Raw genomic sequence first — 14,525 nt, forward strand, 5'->3', positions numbered from 1 at the left:
GGATGTTCCCACCTTCCCTTGTGAGGTCACAGAGTGGAGACAGGAGCATGTGTGGCTGAGGCAGGGGCTGTCTGTTACCTTGGTTGGCAGGAAGTGAATGTCAGGAAAGTCACAGCACATTTCAAGAGGTAGTGAGTCCTCCAGGGTGTTCAGCTCCTGGTCCCACCGCGCCCCCTCGATGAATAAACCAAACACGTGAACACCTTTGTGAGAGGGTTCAGAGCCCTGCGGTAGAAGAAGATGTCACAGGGTGTCACTCCTTGTCACCCACCCCTCCGTGGTGGCCATGTCGCTCAAGTTCTGGAAATCTAAAATTGGTGAGAACATTCTAAATCACACAGTTTCAACTGAAGGGCTGTGTGGTTTCTGATGAGCTCTGTGGAACAGGAAGTGGGGTCCCCACAGCTGTGTCTTATGTCTTGGGCCATCCTGGAGGTGGGTGTGTGGCTGATAGTGTGGCTTCCATTTACTTGCAACTCAGCCCAGGAACATGCTTTGTAAGTGGAAACAGCCCATTTTGGAGAGATGTAATTCTCCAAAGAGCTACGCAAGTAAGTGGAAGCCACTGTCCTTTCCCTGAGTCACAGCTGGCGTCTGTTGGGAGGCAGAGGGAACTTGTGCTCAGAGATCAGAGACAAAGCAAGCAGGGCCGGAGTGTATGGCAGCTCCTGGAAAGCTGCAGAGAGGAGGCGGCCATAGATGGAGCCTGGGCTTGGCACCTTATTTCCCTGACCTGTGCTCCGAGGACTGAATAGTGCAGGCAGGGAACTCAAGTGTGGTGCCCAGCACGGAGCAGATACTCAGGAGATGATAGCTGGGAGGCACTGGGGTCATGGTCACCAGCAAATCTGATTTTAGGAAGGAGCCTTATTTTGTTCAACTTTCTATTCCCAACAGCTAGCAGAGCTTTAGACACATTTTAAAATACACAAATTAGTAAATAGTGGATAAGCCTCATATTTAAAATATATCTGAACTTTAGATTTCTTGTACTTTGTGTTTCCTCACCAAGTGACCACTTAATTCTTCCTAAGCCTCCATCACAGGGCACTTCCTTTCTGTCGCAGGACCCTTGCCATGTGCCCTCCCTGTGGAGTTCCACTCCCAGTAGATGAAGAGTCCTGTTCCTTTAAGTAGCTCTTTCTTTTTTTTTTTTTTTTGGTTTTTCTCCGGTACCAGGAACCGAACTCACGACCTTGCACTTGCCAGGCAAGCGCTTTTGCCGCTGAGCTAAATCCCCAGCCCCAAGTAGCTCTTTCTTCTAGAGTCTTCTCTTCTCCAGGATGAGTTCTTCCTGCTCCATCCTTCTGAGAAGGTCTCCAGCCCACAGTCATTCTGGACACTCAAGGAACCATCCCCAAGTGCAGTCTGAGAAGAGGACCAGGCCTGACCCAAGCATGGCCACACCACCCCAGAACCCCAGACACAAGACCCAACTGGACCAGAAATTATGAGACCCTGAGGACAGGAGGCAGGCAGACAGGATGAAGGACACCCCTGTCAGTCATGTGCACAATAAAAACTGAACAAAGCGCTGCCAGTCCTCAAAACTCCAGCCCTACAGTCCAGTCTCTTGCTATTGATGCCAAAATCTCAAACTATTACAATTAAGATGATTCAACCAAAAGGTATCTTTGAACATAATGAATCATCAACATAGTAATGTGATTATCTGCATAGATGCTGAAGAGGTCTTTTACCACGTTTACCTCCGCTCTTCACTACAGAATGTCAGTATAAGAAACTTAAGCAAAATAAGTTCCAGACTCTATCGGGACCCACCATGTTTGTAAGGCTGAGAACCACCTGGTTATTTCAATAGGTAGGAAAAGCATTTAATAAATTCAATGGCTATTTATGAAGTTAAAAAGCAAACTAGGATGAGGAGGTAACTTCCTAAATCTACAAAAAGCCTACAGCTGAAGCAATGGAGTACTGAGAGCTGCTCCCTGAGCTTAAGGAAAAAGCCTGATGCCCACTGTGAACTCCTCTTTGAACACTGGTAGAAAGAAATCAAAGTAAAAAGGGTTTAAATGTAAGCAAGAGAAAGAGCTATATTGTTAAGAGTTAAGTCTCAAGAGGTATAGACAAACTGGAAGAGTGGAGTGGGGCAGGGGTGTTGTACGACTTGGTGTGAAGCTGCAGGGGTTAAGAGTGGTGCTGGCCCAACGAGGGGTGAACCTTGGAACAAAAAGACCTCGGAGAGAGGCTGTGATGGGCAGTAACGTGTTCTGTACCCAGCTGCTGTGGGGGGAGGATGGCCCAGCCTGGCTGGTGACCAAGAGACTGCAGAGCTCCATGAAAAGGAGAACAGTGACCTTCCAGGCCCAACAGGAAGAGGTGTTTGCAGCAGGGATAGCCATGATTCTTAAGCTGGACCTGAATAGCACTGAACCAGAGAGGGGGTTCACCAGCTTAATTACAGCAAAGCATTTCCCTCAGCAAAAGACACCATTGAGAAAGTAAAAAGGAAAGCCACGTACTGGCCAAAGTAATACATTCAGTGTGGTAACCTGACAGCTGACTTTCATCCAAAAGAGCGGACAGAGTCCCCAACAGACTTCAGAGAAGAGCTTTCTTGGAGTTCTGTGCACTTCTCATGAGGCCTGGAGTGTGAGGTTGGTTTTGGGGAGCCCCAAGCCCACGGCTGTCAGCCCCCGTGGGCATGCTTAGCCCTGGAGCACGTGGTGCCTTCATCTCCCGCCCAGCTCACTCCACACAGGGTGGCCCCATGGCACCCTGGGGAGCACTGTCACCCCACTCACAGCCACAGTGGGGGAGCACTTGATACAACCATGAGCAACCACCTTCTATGGGGAGAAAGCAGAGCTTACCGAAGGATATTGCTCATCTAACTGCAAGAGCTCAGGCTGCAGATGGATACTGCAGGGTTGAAAAGATAGCATCCTCCCCAAATTCATGTGTAAACATGCAAGCCCTTCTCAGCAGCCTAGCGGCTGCTTCAAAGTTGAAATGTGGGCTGCTTACCACGGTGTGGTAGGCTCGGTCCTGCAGACGGACTGAGCAGACACACGTGTGGCCCTTTAAGTCTGGGGCCACGCTCAGGGCCTAGGGCTAGGGTCTGTGCTGGGCTGGCCAGGCCCAGCCGGGTGGGCTGCTGAGAGTGGCCAGCACCGGTGTGAAGGACCAGCTGCTCTGTCCACCCTGAGAGCCTGTTACCTTGAAGGCTTTCCGGATGAGGCTGAGCTTCCTCTGAGTGGCCATGGAGAGCTCCTCCTCACTGACGTTGCTGGTGTCGGAAATCACGTGGTGGGAGAAAGTGAGGGCATCCATGGAGACTCCCTGGGACCTCCCATGGTCTTGGAGCACGGCAGCAAGAAAGGCTTGGAGAAACGCATAGCACCCGTGGGCCAGGGCTAGGCGGCCTGGCACCCTGCCTGTGTGACCGGGGCGCCAGAGTCTCTCCAGCAAGTGATGTGGACACGTGTTTCCTCTGGGGCTTTTGTGATGAAGAAAGGCCACCCCCAGGGGAAACAATCCAGCTGCACCTGTCCCTGGTCTCCCTTTCTGGAGATGGCCTCAGTGTCCACTGAGGGCCTGGGGCCAGTGCAGCCTTCCCTGCCCCTGCACTCTGGGTCCTTTTCACCACCTGTCTGCTGCAGTCCATTCCCGTGTACCCGGGCGCCTTCCCGCCCCAGTCTCCTCTCACAGGCTGCCTCCTGCACTGCCCTCCCTGTGTCCCTGCACTCTGGCCCTAAGAACTTCGTTCTCTGATGACTGTTGTAGTCTGCTTCAAGCCCACTGTGGATGCCATGCCTTGGTGGCCCTTCTTGCCCTTGAGCAGGGCCCCCGTGTGTGCTTCCCCAGCATGGCATCACATGTGCTCATGCAGAAGGCCACGCACTCACTTGTCCTCCAGATATTCACTGTGAGCTGTGTTGGTGCTGGGCCTGGACGAGGTGCCAGGGGCACACAGGACCAGGGCAGTGCCTGTCCTGGGGGTGCTTGCACAGGGCCACACGCAAACACAGCTCAGCACTTCTGTCTTCTGCTCACTGAACAGCCAGTGGATGAATGGCAGAAGCCCACTGGGGTCTACCCGGAGTTTGGTGCCCACCCCAAGGCTCTCCCATGGCGTTAGGAGGGTCCAGCAGCGGCCACTGATCTCAACCCCCGAGGGGGCTCAACAGGGTCTGCTTCAGGGTGACAAGCACACAGGTGGGGGTCGGGTGAGGCCCCGGCCAAGGCCTGGGCTGGGTGGGCGGGTGGGAGTAGAGGGAGCCCAGTGCACAGCCTCCCACGCTCACCTTGTGGGAAGAAGAAAGCTGGGAGCCAGTATCTTTTGGGAAATGCTTCCCAGAGGTTGCTTCCTGGATCCGCAGGGGGCCTGGACTTGGGGGCTGCTGGGCGAGAACACTGCTTCCAAGAGCTGATAAATTTCAGGTACCTGGGGGTGTGAGCAGGATGGAGGGTGAGGGCCTCACCTCTGTGTCACACCCTCAGGAAGTCTGCCCTGCTCTGTGATGGACACAGGCGTGTCCTGCAGCTCACTGAGGACGAGGGTGGCCGGGGCAGTGGGACGTTGGGCTGGGCCTGGACTTCTCCAGCACACCCAGCATGCTGGCCCTGTCTGCATCTGCCTTGACACTCACAGGACGGCACTGTGGGCAGTCTGGCTAGCACCTCTGGATCATGCCTGGGTGACCAGGGCGGCAGTTAGGATGCATGGAGAGTCCCGTGGGGTGGCCACATCCATTTCTTCCCCTGGGCCTGCCCCACCATGGCCCTCTCCTGAACGGCTTGCTGCTGACTCTCGCTCCAGGATGCCCTGAGTGTAGCCCTCATCTCTGTCCCAGCATGGAGTAGTCTGGGGAGGGCTCAGCTGGGCACTCTCCGTTTTCCCACCCTGAAGGAAGGCACCCCCCATCCCCGTGTTCCCAGGGTACCCAGACAGACCGAGCCACAGCAGCCCACTCCTACCGGCGTTGCAGGGCTGTCCGGGCTGCCTGGGCCCAGGTGGTGAGGAAGTCCAGGCGCTGGCAGAGGTCATCCACCCAGGCGCTCAGAGGCTTGCTTGACCTGTACGCCTGCTTCTGTTGGGTTTAGAGACAGTCACAGTTATACACAGTGGAGTACTACTCTGCCATAAAGATGGACAGACTCAAATCATTGGTAGGAAAATGAGACCATAATGTTACGTGAACTAAATCAGACATGCAAGCTTAAATATCACATGGTTTCTCTTACATGAGAAACCCAAAGTATAAAGAACAAAATAAAAGATCATAGGAACAGGGAGACAGATGGTTTGCAGATGGGAAGGGGACCAAGAGATGGGAGAGGACAGGAAGGGGATGAATAAAGAATTAAGATGTGTGATGTACACATACCAACTCCCCATGAGGAATGTAATCATCATATACTGCAAACATTTACCATAAAAATAAAAATTTACAAATAGAGACAGTCACATCATTTTTAGTAAATCATCTTTTGGATTATTTACAGTATTTCTGTGAACTTTGGTACAGATTCAACTGCCAGGAGGAGTCCCCGGCAGGGGTGCTGGCAGCACGAGAGTCTGCAAGGGAGGGGCCTCAGGAAGCCTCCAGGCAGGGTCACCTGGCCAGACTGTGCGGCGCAGTGGGATAGCCAACAAAGGTCCCACGCCCTGTCCTCTTCTTCCCTGGGGGCGTCCCTCACCGGGCTCCAGCCGTTCCCTCCGTCGGGGAGGGCGCCCTCGCTGCTCCCGCTGCTCCCGCTGCTCCTGTCATCGTGGCTCCTGGAGAAGTCGGCAGCCCCATGTCCGCTTGTCTTCCCCAGAGATCTGCAGTGTCCCTGCTGCCCGCTTGGGAACACTGCGGCCGCTAGCTGAGTGGCCCTGAGCTCTGTGCCTGCTTCTGCCCAGAGCTTACTCATGGCTCTTCAGTGGGGACTAGTGTATTTTGGTACAGTGTGCACAGTTTTGGAGCCTGAGGGTCCCACTTTCTCTGTAGGTCTCACAGGAGTAGAGTTTTCTAGTGGATTAGGGAGTCATGCTGTTGACAGTGGAATGTATGGGGAACAACCTCTGTGATTACTGCTGCCTTCAGGTGAACAATGTACATTTGAAAAAGGTGTGCCAGCAACCTATGCTGAGGCCCTTGTGGGTAGATACCTGTGGTCTTTGTGTTGTTGCCTTCTGATGATGCTTATAGGAGGGGATGTCCAAGAGCTGGTCTTTTGCCTGTCTCTCAGCTGTGCCAGTGTAGGTCTGGCTGTTGGCTGGGTTTTGTCTTCCTCTGTTCTCGAGCTAACTGTTCTCCATGAGGGCTCGACACCAGTGTGCTGCTCTCTCCCTCTGATAAACTGAATCACTGGATCTTTTCAAATCTGTAATATTGAACTTCAGTGCAACCCCCCCCCCCCTCAGTGAGTAGCTATCTGGATGTTTCAATTCTAAGTCATGGTGAAGTTAGAAAGTGCTGCTGGTAATCTGCCTTCTTTCTCATTATTAAAAATTTTTTAAATCAAGTATTTCAGTTGCTTTCATTGAGAGGTCCAAAGAAGGAAAAGCTTATACAATCTTTGAAAATGTTTAAAACTTTAAAAATATGTGATAAAGAATGAACGTAGTATAAGACATAAACTGGAAAATTAAAGCCTCTTTCTCCACACAGAAAACTCTTCAGTCCCCTTCACACAAGATAGCTCCTGTTGCCCGTTTTCCTTCCAAATACTTGCGTTTCCTGAATCTAAATTACAAGTGTGCACTACCATGCCCACCCTATATTGTTTTAAACAGCTCTGTGATAAACATCTCTCAGATAAATTTAAGTGGTCCTGTTTGTTGCCCTCTAAGAGGGTGTATTAATATATATGAACTTCAAAAATATGCCAGCGTTTTTAATAATTACATAATAGATACGTACCTGCCACAATAAAGGCACTCTTGTATTAAGAAATGAATCATACACTTCCTCCAGTTCTTGAGTAAGGGTGCTCTCTCCTTTTATAGCAAGTTGAAGATCTTTTAAAGATTTATGTATAGCAAATAATAACTTATCAAATCGTCCAGTTTCTTGGTTCAGAAAGGTTATCAAGACACAGTGAATAAGTGGATCATGGCCTGAATTTAAAAAAAGAAAGAGATAAAACTCTGCTCTCTTACAGAAAAAAAAAAGGCTATGTATAGAGGGACACAGGGAATTGCATGTGTCCTGACCAGGGACTGCAGCCCCTGGTGACACAGCCTTATGGGACCACCGTTGTGCTATGGTCCAAAATTGACCAAAATGTCATTTAGGAGTGTGACTATAACCCATATTTTAAAAAGCTACTGCTTAACATTTGGTTCCAAAATGACCTTTTAAAGGGGCTACAATATGCTTGTTAAACTTGGAAATGTGGCCCAGCCCAGGAATTCAGCCATTCTGCCTGCTTTGGAGAGAGATGGGTGGGAGATCTGGCCTTCCTGTCTCAGGCTTTTCTACGCCATGGTATTTTGGAATTGTCTCTGCCCTTCTCCCGACACAAGCCCTGTCTCCTCTGTCCCTGCTCCTACCCCATACTCACCAGACACGTTTCTGCAGAGAGACTCCCAGGCAGGACTGGCCAGGAGGGCCCGCAGGGAGCTCATGGTGGTATCCACGGGCCCACTGTCCTCCACTGCCAGTGGCAGCCGTGCTTGGATGTCACACAGGATTTCCATGACTAGCATGTCAGGGCTCTGCTCAGGACTGCAAAGGAACGGGACAGGAGAGCAGCCCTCTTACAGCTGCAGGGCGTGATTCATTCTTTCTGTAACATTTACAAGGAAATGTATGTTTAAAATACCTGCATCTTCCAGGTGAAATGGCCACCATCTGGAGCCATCTGCCTGAGGAAGGTCCCAGGCTGAGGAGGAGGAGCCTCTGGATATGTCTTCTGTGTCTCCCTCAGGGTGGTGACAGGTGGGTGAGTGGCACACACTGGGTGGGTGGCACACCTACTTTGCTGTACCAATGTGCCTGGTGCTGTTCCCACAGCCCAGTGGGCACCCCCTTCTGTGACTGAGGCTCTCACTGCTGTCACCATGAGACCTCCCAGCACTGTGCAAACCACCTAATGTAATGTGTTTCTTTATTCTGCCATCACACTTTTTCTCTGACTTTGAAGGTGGGGTTCTCAGTAGAAGTGATCCAATTTGGATTCAAAAAATTAAAAAAACCAAAAGGTATGATGAGGATGGTAGATCTTTCAAGTCAGGTCTGCAGACAGCAGCGTGCTGGGCTCACCACCGACTGCCCCGATGACCCAGGACATGTGGACAGGCATGTTCAGGATGCTGGTTCAAAGCACCCTCTTATAATCATTTTATCTCTTGCTGCTTTAGTTGGGAGATGCTAACACTGTGGACCCAGATGTTAGACATGCAAGGTCTACAGAAAATCCAACCTGCTACTGTGGACATCTGCTGGGAGTTTCCTACTGGGGATTCTCTCTGTGTGAGCTACGTTTCCTTAGAAGAAGCAGACGTTATGTATTTGCTTAGTCAGTGAAATGAGAGTTCAGCTATCTCTGTTTTGTGTCTGTAGGATGACCTTGACTGATATGGCCAAACAGTCAACCCAAGGCATAAGCCACAACCAGAATTCAGCCATTTTATTTTATTTTTGTGGGGAATCCAACCCAGGGTCTCAGTCCAGGACCTCATGTTTGTGAGGCAAGAGCTCTATTATTAAGCCCACCTCAACCTACATGTCATTTTAGTATGAATTTTGGTCCAAAGTGAGGAAAAGACTACAAGAAAGTGCAGAATTCTAATAGGTTCAAAGGTTTTAGAGGTGCATGTAAAAAAAAAAAAAAAAAATCACTGTATTGTAAAAGCCAGAGAAATGTAAAATTCAATCTGTAAATACTCAGAAGTATTAGATAATATATAATTGAAATCTAGGGATGTGGGTGAGGTATCACCACTTTATACAATTACAGAATTATTGTTATTTTAATGACAATGATAAACAGAGTTCAGGGCATCCTGTCAATGTTGCCAATAAAATTAATCTGTATTTTGGTTAAACCCTATGTTTATTTCTTTTCTGACTGCAATTAAATGAGAAGTCTAAGTAAAATATCATGCAAAGTGATAAAATTGATGTCTGCTGAATAACTTTCAAATCTTGGGAGATTCAGCATTATAGATAAGTAGGTTTAACAGAATCAAAACTATGGTTAAGGAATGATGTTATTTAAAATATTCGTAATGTTTAAGAGAATTGGGCTTCTTAAACCTTATAGGTCAGTCTTGTGACTACACTTTACAGGAGATAACTGAAAAACTGATTTAAATTTAGGATTTAAATTGAAATGCATGAGGCTGGGGTTTTAGCTCAACAGCACAGTGCCTTCCTGGCAAGCACGAGGTTGTGAGTTCGATTCCCAGTACCAGAAAACCCTCGCCCCCCCCCAATTAAATAAATAAATTAAAATACAGCTAAGTTATATAGATAAGAGAATAAGGGGGTTTAAGAGTCACTATATTTATTTGATTATTAGATTTCTACAAATTATCAAAAAACCTGAAAAGGTCTGGCAGACAGGCAATAGAAGTACATGAACTTTATCATGGATATTAATATATTTGAAGATGTTTGGTTAAGTCTATAAATGTGATCAGATATTATTCAAAGACCTTTTAGGTGTGATTGTTAAAATGTGTGGACTTCCAGGCCTAGGACTTAGAGTGCCAAGCTGAGCATCAGGACACGAGAGCTCAGTGGATCTGAGGACCCTGTGGGGACGGCCCTGTCTGCACTTGGCTTCCTCATGCTCAGGGAGCCAAGTGCAGAGCTGGGTAAGTCCAGGCTTCGGGGGAAGTAGGCATGTGCTTGACCTGTCCCTGAGCAGCTGTGAACTGCCAGGAGATCCCAGAGACCTCCAGCCAGCAATCAAACCACTGTCCTGCATCAACAAACTTCATCTTACTTTATAGAGTCACAGGAGGACAATTGGGGTTTGTGTGTTCCTGTGTTGCACCGTTTGAACCCCTGAGCACCCCGCTGGGTAGACAGGTACTGCTTTCTCCAAGAATGTGACTGGAACACAGAGCCATAGGAGTGCAGCCCACAGGGCTCCTGGTGCAAGCCCCCTTTGCTCCTGACCCATCACCAGTCCCACCCTATGGGAGCAAATAGGTGCATGACACATGGGAACAAAGGATCACCCAGGTACACTTCAGCCCCTCCCTTAACAAAGATTCATGCATGCTTGGTAAATGTGTGTGCTGCGCTTGCTTCTGCATCATTTGGAGAATTCAGTTTCTCTACTGTGTGCACTATACTTTCCTGAAAGTTCGGCACGCATCTCCTAATGAACATCGAATAATCTTGGTCCAGCAGCTCCCTGTGCGCTCTCACCTGATCGCGAGGGTGACCGTGGCAGTGCTGGGCTGCATGGCAGTGAGATCATCCATGAACTGCAAGCCCTGGGTCTCCCTGCAGCTCCGTGTGGCTTCTGGGTGTATTCCTAAGATCTCCGGAGCATCCTCATCAGGTAAGGTCTGGATAATGTGTATGTAGTCCTGGAAACTTGCAGATCTGGGGACCGGCTGACCTATCTGAAAAGTTAGCCACTTAGTTTTGCCTGTGTGAGAGAGCACTTTCAGGAATGCAGAAGACAATAGTTCTCCAGGAAACTACCCACAGAGTTCGTCTTATTGTATGTAGTATGTTCTAAACATGCTACCCGAAGGAACATCTGAGCCCACTGTCCTGTAGAGCACATACACATATGTACAGACACTTGGGAAAAGAAAGAAAGGCAAAAATCATCTAAAGGCGGGGATGATTCATGGCTCAATGACATATGCCCACAGGTGACACTGTAATAAAGCTGACCGTGTCATTTTTGTACAGTAAAACCTGGAGAAGGAATGGAATAATATTGTAGCTTGGACCTCAAATGTTCCCCAAAGGCCATGGTTGAAGGCGTGGTTCCCACTCTGCGGCTCTACAGTGAGGGTGTGGAACGTTTGGGTGGGGGCTGGTGGGCGGGAAGTGAGGTCACTGGGGGGATGTGGCCTTGGAGAAGATATGGGGACCAGGGCCCTTCCTCTCCCTCTCGCTCTCTCCTCTCTCTCTGCTTCAGCGTCCATGGGCTGCCTCCTCTACTGTGTGCTCCCACCACATTCCTGCCTAACGATCACAGACTCTGAAACCATGAACCAGAATAAACCAGTCCTTCTTACAAGTTGATCACCTCAGGCATTTGTCACAGCAGCACAAAGTTGCCTAACACAAATGTTAAGAATTTCCAGCCACTGACAAAGAGGAGAAAGCTGTTCACATGCCACAAAAGTGGGTGGGACGGCTTCCTTGGTGTCCTCAAGGAAAGCCCTAAAGTGTTCATGAGGCCACAAATGAGTCTCACATAGCAGAGTCTTTAGTAAAAGAAACTAAGGTTATGACAGTGAAGAACTGGTGAGTTGGGATTGCTATAAAATTTACAGTGTTTCAAAGCAAGGAGAGAACAGAAATGGGTGAAGTGGGGATATATGAGTCTGTCGTTGGACACAACTGCTGATGACACTGTACACTGCTATCTGTCCCCGCCACCATGCTCATGCACGCATGCTTAATGGATCAGTTTGTGTCCAGAAGCCTCGCACCTCATACTTTGCAGGCAGTTTAAAGGATTTTCAAGGGCGACTTTCTCTTAATAGCCGACTTTAGGCCCTAAACTAAAATGTTACTTTAAAGTTTTATTTGAAGGACATCTTTAAAATACCTTGTAGCTCTTGCCTTAGCAGCAGAGCCCCGCCCACGCCTGACTGGAGGGCTTGCCGCAGGCACCTCCTCTCCGGCCTCCTCCTCCTCTCCTGTCCCAGTTCCCATGAACCAGCCCAGTCTCGCAGGGCTGCTAAATCTGAGGCCTCGCTGCTGGGTCTCACTGTGGGTCTCTCCACAGGGTGAAGGCCCGTGGGGTGGCAGAGGCCAGGGGAACAGACATGGCCCACAGGTTCCTGAGTCAGCCCTGCCCCTTGCTAGCTGCGTGCTTGCACCTTGTGCACCTCCTTCTTTGCCCGTGGCCAGGCACACCACCAGTCCCCAGGCTGCCTCGAGCACTGAACAGGAAGCTCCAGCACCTTGGTTGTAGTGCTGTGTGTCCCTGGGCTGTGCGCTTTGTGCCTGAGGCTCTTGGGGTGCTGCTTTTCCTTACGTTCTTATCAATTACGGCCCTGCATGATGTTGGGTTTAATGGAGCAGTGGGTAAGCTGCTTTTGAAATACTGTACTGGAGGTTCATGAAAGCCATTAAAATGTACATCAGAGTTGATTAAGTACCCATCTTAAATAACACAATAGTGTTTAGTTAAAGATAATCTGTCAATGTGAGATGTATCCTTTTCTCACCTCCTCACTGGAGAAGGTGAAGTCATCTCTCAGCACCTCTGGGTTGCAGAACCTGTAGAGCAGTGTGTCCAGGCACCGCCTGTCCCAGGGGTCAGTGATGCGGCCGCCGTAGACCACCTCCCCAACCAGGCAGCGCAGTAGCCGCCACGGCACATCCGCCTGCCTCCGCAGCATGCTGGCCAGCACCTTGATGGAAACCTGTGGGAGGTGTAGGAGGCCTTGCTGCTTCAGAACCTGCCCCGCTTAACTGACCTGTCACATAAAACCAGTACCACCCGACAGCCATGTGCTTTCTCTGTATCTATGTAGAAGTAGCAAGAAGATGAAATATTAGGAATGCACTTTATCTGCTAGTTTTCTGTTATTGAGTATGCATTATTACTTTTTTGAGTAGACAAAACAGGCTTATGGACTTACTTCTGTATTCTCTGCTATGCCCCAATGATCTACTGTCAACTCTGTCAAACAATACTGATTTTGGTATAGTGGAGTTTTAGTGCAGTCAGATATCTGGGGAAGGAAGCCTCTTTCAGTATTTTTCTTTTTGTGTGTATTTCTAGCACCTCTTCTCTAAGTGAATTTTTATCAACTTTCAATCTTCTCTAATGAAATTCTTTTGGAACTGCATTATATTTGATATTAATCTTGCAAGAATTGATAGTTTATGGTATGAGAGGTTTCCTTATCAGAACATAGATGCATTTATTTAGAGAAAGGCAGGATTTAAAAAACTGAGCTGTGGAATCAGGCTCCCATTTATTAGCTGTGTAGCAGGGGCAAGTTTTTTAAGTGTCCTGTGACTATTTTCCTGCAAAAAAAATGAGAATTAGTGTCATTATCACATAAAATTGTCATGAGGATATATCCATATAAAGCAATGAAGACATTTTAAAGTACCATAAAATGTTACTCTTTTTTTCTCCCTAATTTATAATGCTTTTAGTCCAGCACTCATCTATTGCTTGTTAAATTTGTTCCTGAGTAGTAGTTAGTATTTTTCCTCACTATTGTGTGTACTTAGTTATATACTTCCCTATTTTCACTTCTAGGTTTTTGTCTCTAGAGGAGTGTTACTGGTCTATGTTTTCATGCGGCCACTTTCCCAAGGTCTCTAATTACTTCTGGTAGACAGTTTTTTTTTTAAAACTAGTGGCTTAGGTTTCCTAGATATATAATTATATCATTGACAAAATAGAATTTTTTCTTTTTTATGCTCTTTTACATTAGTGTGAATTATACAGTCTCCCCATCCTGTTGCATTCACTAGAACATCTAAGACAACACTAACAGGCCGTGGTGATCATGCGAGCCTTCTCTGAGGTTTGAGTTCATGTGAAACAAATTTAGTTACTGACTCTTCGACTGATACTCACTGCTGTTTTTTTATAGTCTTTGCCAAGTGCAGCTAGTTCCTTATAATCCTATTATTTTAGGATTTTTATTAGAAATGGCTTCCAATTTCATGATAAATATTTTTCTACATCTAATGAGATAATCACATAAATTAGGATCATAGATTTCCAGATATAAAGCCATTTCTGCATTCTTAGATAGGCCCAACGTGGTCAAGGTATACTAATTTTCAATATGTTATTGTTCAGATAGTGCAATTATTCTTTTCTTGAAATCTATTAAAAAATATTTTACATACAATTTTCATATCTCAAGTCCTAAACAAAATTAGTCCCTAGTTCTTATGTGTATTATCTTCACCAAGTATTCATATTAAAATCATGTTTCATAAGATGAGCTGGGGAGGTTGCCATCTTTTTCTAAGGGCTTGAATACTTAAAATCTGGCTGAGCTTTGAAGAGGTCTGGGCATGGAAGTGCCAACCGGGCTCCTGGACCAGCCCAGGGCAGGCACTGCATCCGGTGCCCTGGTCAGTGGGGCTGGCAGAGTGTCACCCACAGGGTGAGTCTTGGTGGTGGAAGCCTGTGGGAGGTTTTCCTTGGAAAATTTTAAAATCTGCTCTAACATGCAAAGGAGTAGGTGACCAAAGGTGTAACTGCACAGGAAGCACAATTACAAGATTAATTTGGGACAAGTGTGAGCAGGGGTTACCCCAAGTCTGCAAAAAAGCGCAGACAGAATTCTACACGTAGCAGAGAGAAAGGTAGGGAAGCCCACCTCCGTGCACCAGGGTCACGTCCCTGCTTTCGTGAGGAGAGCCCGCTAAGCGCTCACCCACCTC

The 14,525-nt window shown here is 48.0% G+C and overlaps 1 protein-coding gene across 16 annotated transcripts in view; it reads right to left on the bottom strand.

The window, feature by feature from the left end:
• The window catches only part of Dnah14 (dynein, axonemal, heavy chain 14), a 317,770-nt gene that overhangs the window by 2,023 nt on the left and 301,222 nt on the right, over positions 1–14,525 (bottom strand). For 11 of the 16 annotated variants that reach the window (XM_013507038.1, XM_013507034.1, XM_013507036.1 and 8 more), the window contains 8 exons: positions 12,332–12,529; positions 10,338–10,537; positions 7,516–7,679; positions 6,873–7,069; positions 4,942–5,054; positions 4,269–4,408; positions 3,181–3,344; positions 79–225 (listed from right to left, as the gene is read on the bottom strand). In XM_013507038.1, the coding sequence (XP_013362492.1) occupies positions 79–225; positions 3,181–3,344; positions 4,269–4,408; positions 4,942–5,054; positions 6,873–7,069; positions 7,516–7,679; positions 10,338–10,537; positions 12,332–12,529 (1,323 nt within the window). The other 5 variants (XM_013507042.1, XM_013507044.1, XM_013507045.1 and 2 more) reach the window with 5 other exon arrangements.

The sequence above is a fragment of the Chinchilla lanigera genome, unplaced genomic scaffold (assembly GCF_000276665.1).
Source record: "Chinchilla lanigera isolate Chin_1 unplaced genomic scaffold, ChiLan1.0 scaffold00119, whole genome shotgun sequence".
NCBI lineage: Eukaryota > Metazoa > Chordata > Mammalia > Rodentia > Chinchillidae > Chinchilla > Chinchilla lanigera.